General features: G+C 33.1%; 2 protein-coding genes across 2 annotated transcripts in view; one reads left to right on the top strand and one right to left on the bottom strand.

Annotated features, from left to right (window-relative positions):
* LOC133663172 (ephrin type-A receptor 3-like) overlaps positions 1-607 on the top strand; it is a 168,763-nt gene extending 168,156 nt beyond the window's left edge. The window contains exon 6 of the mRNA XM_062067452.1: positions 1-607. This exon is cut by the window's left edge and continues 77 nt beyond it. Coding sequence (XP_061923436.1) covers positions 1-60 — 60 coding nt within the window. The 3' untranslated portion in view covers positions 61-607.
* LOC133663173 (ephrin type-A receptor 3-like) overlaps positions 1-5,000 on the bottom strand; it is an 843,338-nt gene that overhangs the window by 241,053 nt on the left and 597,285 nt on the right. The gene's annotated exons all lie outside the window — the stretch shown is intronic.

Genomic DNA, 5,000 nt, shown 5'->3' with positions numbered 1-5,000 from the left:
AGACCCAACGGTATCATCCTGGACTATGAGATCAAATACTATGAAAAGGTAAGGAGGTAGCGCTTTTTGTACTTGTTTGTTTTGGAATGATGGTTTATTAGTTATTAGTGGGTTCACAGTGTGGTGCATATTTGTAACAGTGTTAAAGTTTTTTATACATCTACCCTCAGTGTGACCTGTATGGCTGTTGACCAAGTATGCCTTGGTAGATATGATGTGATTGGGCCGGCACGCAAAGGCAGTGCATTTAAGGCACGCCCCCAATATTGTTGTCCATCCATCCATTTTCTACCGCTTATTCCCTTCGGGGTCGCGGGGGGCGCTGGAGCCTATCTCAGCTACAATTGGGCGGAAGGCGGGGTACACCCTGGACAAGTCGCCACCTCATCGCAGGCCCAATATTGTTGTCCGGGTGGAAATCGGGAAAAATTCGGGAGAATGGTTGCCCCGGGAGATTTTCAGGAGGGGCACTGGAATTCAGGAGTCTCCCGGGAAAATAAGGGAGAGTTGGCAAGTGTGACTGGGGGATGCAAATTACATTTTAAGGCATTTATCATTTTAAAAAAATAAAAGATAAAAAAAATAAAAAATTACAAAAAAAATTTCAGCCGATAATATCGGACTGCCGATATTATCGGCCTATTTTATTTTATTTTATTTTTTTTTTCGGCCGATAATATCGGACTGCCGATATTATCGGCCGCAAAAAAAAATTTAAAAAAAAAAAAAATTACAGGCCGATAATATCGGACTGCCGAAATTATCGGCCGAAAAAAAATAAATATATATATATATATAGGCCAATAATATCGGACTGCTGATAATATCGGCCGGAAAAAAAAAAAAAATTATAGGCCGATAACATCGGACTGCCGATATTATCGGCCTATAATTTTTTTAATTTTTTATTTTTAAAATAAAAATTAAAAAAATTACAGTCCGATAATATCGAATTGCCGATATAATCGGCCGGAAAAAAAAAAAAAAAAAAAAAATTAAAGCAGATAATTTCGGCAGTCCGATGTTATCGGCCTATATTTATTTTATTTTTATTTTTTTTCTTCGGCCTATAATTTTTTTTATTCAAGTTAGCTAGCAGACTACTTCCTGGTCCTTTTAGTTAGCTAGCAGACTACTTCCTGCTCCTTTTAGTTAGCTAGCAGACTACTTCCTGCTCCTTTTAGTTAGCTAGCAGACTACTTCCTGCTCCTTTTAGTTAGCTAGCAGACTACTTCCTGCTCCTTTTAGTTACCTAAGCAGACTACTTCCTGCTCCTTTTAGTTACCTAAGCAGACTACTTCCTGCTCCTTCTAATTACCTAAGCAGACTACTTCCTGCTCCTTTTAGTTACCTAAGCAGACTACTTCCTGCTCCTTTTAGTTAGCTAGCAGACTACTTCCTGGTTATTTTAGTTATCTAGCAGACTATTTCCTGCTTCTTTTAGTTAGCTAGCAGACTACTTTCTGGTCCTTTTAGTTACCTAAGCAGACTACTTCCTGCTCATTTTAGTTAGCTAGCAGACTACTTCCTGCTCATTTTACTTAGCTAGCAGACTACTTCCTGGTCCTTTTAGTTAGCTAGCAGACTACTTCCTGGTCCATTCAGTTAGCTAGCAGACTAATTCCTGGTCCTTTTAGTTAGCTAGCAGACTATTTCCTGGTCCATTGAGTTAGCCAGCAGACTACTTCCTGCTCCTTTTAGTTAGCTAGCAGACTACTTCCTGGTCCATTTGGTTAGCTAGCAGACTACTCCCTGGTCCTTTTAGTTAGCTAGCAGACTACTTCCTGCTCCTTTTAGTTAGCTAGTAGACTACTTCCTGGTCCTTTTAGTTAGCTAGCAGACTACATCCTGGTCCTTTTAGTTAGGTAGCAAACTACTTCATGGTCCATTCAGTCAGCTAGCAGACTATTTGCCGTATTTTACGACTTAGAATGCATGAATAAAAAGCAAAACATGTGTTCTTGTCTTACGTAAGGACTGTGAATGATAGACAAAATTCCTAAAAAAGAAAAAGTGCACTTCCCCTGTGATGGAGACAAGTTTTATGGCAGACAATAAACGAGCTCTGTGAGAGAAATTAGCACGGAACAAATTACGCCGGCTTTCAGCACCGACGCCTCGCTATAGCTGACATTTGATGGTGAAATTAGCCGCGGACGCAAGTTTAGTCAGTCGGGCAGATTCATTGTGTGTGTGTGTGTGTGTGTGTGTGTGTGTGTGTGTGTGTGTGTGTGTGTGTGTGTGTGTGTGTGTGTGTGTGTGTGTGTGTGTGTGTGTGAGTAGCAACCCTGGCCCCTAATCTCTTGATTAGCAGGCAGACAGAAGTGTCAGCTAAGATGCTAATACACGGCTGCAATCCAGGCAAGGAGAAAAGTGATAGTGTGATATTTCATCCACTCAGTACGGCGTCACTAAATGCTGCTTCCTCTGAAGAAAGTGGGCATCAAACGTGTGTCGCCCTTGCACAAGCCGTGTTGTTGGCCCCCAGCCAGCCGGGGCCACCTAAGGACATGCACACAAACACCAACACAGGATTCTCCACAGAGGATTTTAGAAGCCGGGACAGAAAAAAGTGTTCCTGGGTGCAGATGAGTGAACAAGGACATCAGTGGGAGGCCACCGTGGAAACACAAGATCTGGCCTCTTGCTTTATGTGCACACTGCAGCTCACGTCGGAGCGTGCAGCGTTTCTTAAGACACAAATCCACACATTAAAAAAAACAAAAATGGATCCATCCATCCATCCATTTTCTTCCGCTTGCATGCCAGCTGAGATAGAAAAGAAAGAATATTCAGTAAAAAAATAAACATATGTTCCTCTATTTTGTTTGTGGCGTTGGCATCTTCATGCACAATGTTATGTCTCTGTTACTGATATAAATATACTTGTTTTTCCCTTTAAAATATGTTTAATCAAAACAATGATTCAAAAATGTAAGAGGCATATCTATATCCATCTATCTATGTATATATATAAATATATGTGTATATGTATGTTTGTATGTATGCATGTGTGTATATATATATATATATATATATATATATATATATATATATATATATATATATATATATATATATATATATATATATATATATATGTGTGTGTATATGTATGTTTGTATGTATGCATGTGTATATATATATATATATATATATATATATATATATATATATATATATATATATATATATATATATATATATATATATATATATATATATATATATATATATATATATATATATATATATATATATATATATATATATATATATATATATATATATATATACACATGCATACATACAATACATATATATATACATACATATATATATATATTATATATATAATCAGTGTTAGCTTTCCAAAATGCTAACACTGATGATGATGTATGACATATAGCCTAAGAAGTGTCTCCTTAAACTGTATGTTAAGCAAAAAAAAATAAAAAATTCTCAATTACGTATTGAAAAAATTTAAATACACTTTTTTTTATATTTTAGAAAATGGACTTAAAAAAATTCTAAGTCAATTCACAATTTGCAAAAAAATATATTAAAATGTATGTATTTGTATATATATATATATGTATATATATATATATATATATATATATATATACATATATATATATAAATACACAAATTAATTCAACGTCAGAACCCAACATTGAATAAACATAGTCAAAAAGCATGTTGTTTCAACGTTGTATTTGTGTTGTCGAATATTGGTTGAGAAATTGACCAAAATTCAATGGTCAAATCAACGTCACAAATCCGACATTGATTAAACGTTGTCAAAAAGCATGTTGTTTCAATGTTGTATTTGTGTTGTAGAATATTGGTTGGAAAATGACCAAATTTCAATGGTCAAATCAACATCAGAAACCCAACATTGATTAAACATAGTCAAAAAGCATGTTGTTTCAACGTTATGTTTGAGTTGCTCAACGTCAGGACCTAATTCAACAACTTCTCAACCTTGTTTCAATTTCTTGTCAATGTTCTGCTGGGTTATGATTGGGGTTGTGATTACGATTCGATTCACTTCCGATTCCTGGTGTGACAGCTCCATTCAGAATCAATTCTCGATATAACACGACTCTCGATTCAAACCATTTCTCTTAATGTATTACTTGGTATAATAATAGTTGATCAGTTTACAGGTAAGGAAATATCCTTCCGGTTGCACGAAGATGGCATAAAAACGTAGATTTTTGCAAATTATGAACCGATTTAAAATTGTGTAAAAAAAGATTTGTGTAAAAAAAGAATTGTGTAAAAAACGAATTGTGTAAAAAATAATTGTGTAAAAAATTGTGTAAATTGTGTAAAAAATTGTGTAAATTGTGTAAAAAACGAATTGTGTAAAAAATGTAGATTTTGCAAATTATGAACCAATTTAAAATTGTATAAAAAAATAATTGTGTAAAAAACGAATTGTGTAAAAAACAAATTGTGTTAAAAAGAATTGTGTAAAAAATTGTGTAAAAAAATTGTGTAATTTGTGTAAAAAACGAATTGTGTAAAAAAGAATTGTGTAAAAAAGAATTGTGTAAAAAACGTAGATTTTTGCAAATTATGAACTGATTTAAAAATGTGTAAAAAAATAATTGTGTAAAAAACGAATTGTGTAAAAAAATAATTGTGTAAAATAATAATTGTGTAAAAAAATAATTGTGTAAAAAACGAATTGTGTAAAAAATAATTGTGTAAAAAATTGTGTAAATTGTGTAAATTGTGTAAAAAAATTGTGTAAATTGTGTAAAAAATGAATTGTGTAAAAAATAATTGTGTAAAAACGTATATTTTGGCAAATTATGAACCGATTTAAACTTGTGTAAAAAAATAATTGTCTAAAACAATAATTGTGTAAAAAAAATAATTGTGTAAGAAACGAATTGTGTAAAAAATAATTGTGTAAAAAATTGTGTAAATTGTGTAAAATAAATTGTGTAAATTGTGTAAAAAACGAATTGTGTAAAAAAGAATTG

Source organism: Entelurus aequoreus, linkage group LG13 (genome assembly GCF_033978785.1).
Source record: "Entelurus aequoreus isolate RoL-2023_Sb linkage group LG13, RoL_Eaeq_v1.1, whole genome shotgun sequence".
NCBI classification, from domain to species: domain Eukaryota; kingdom Metazoa; phylum Chordata; class Actinopteri; order Syngnathiformes; family Syngnathidae; genus Entelurus; species Entelurus aequoreus.
This window is presented reverse-complemented; position numbering and strand designations above follow the sequence as displayed.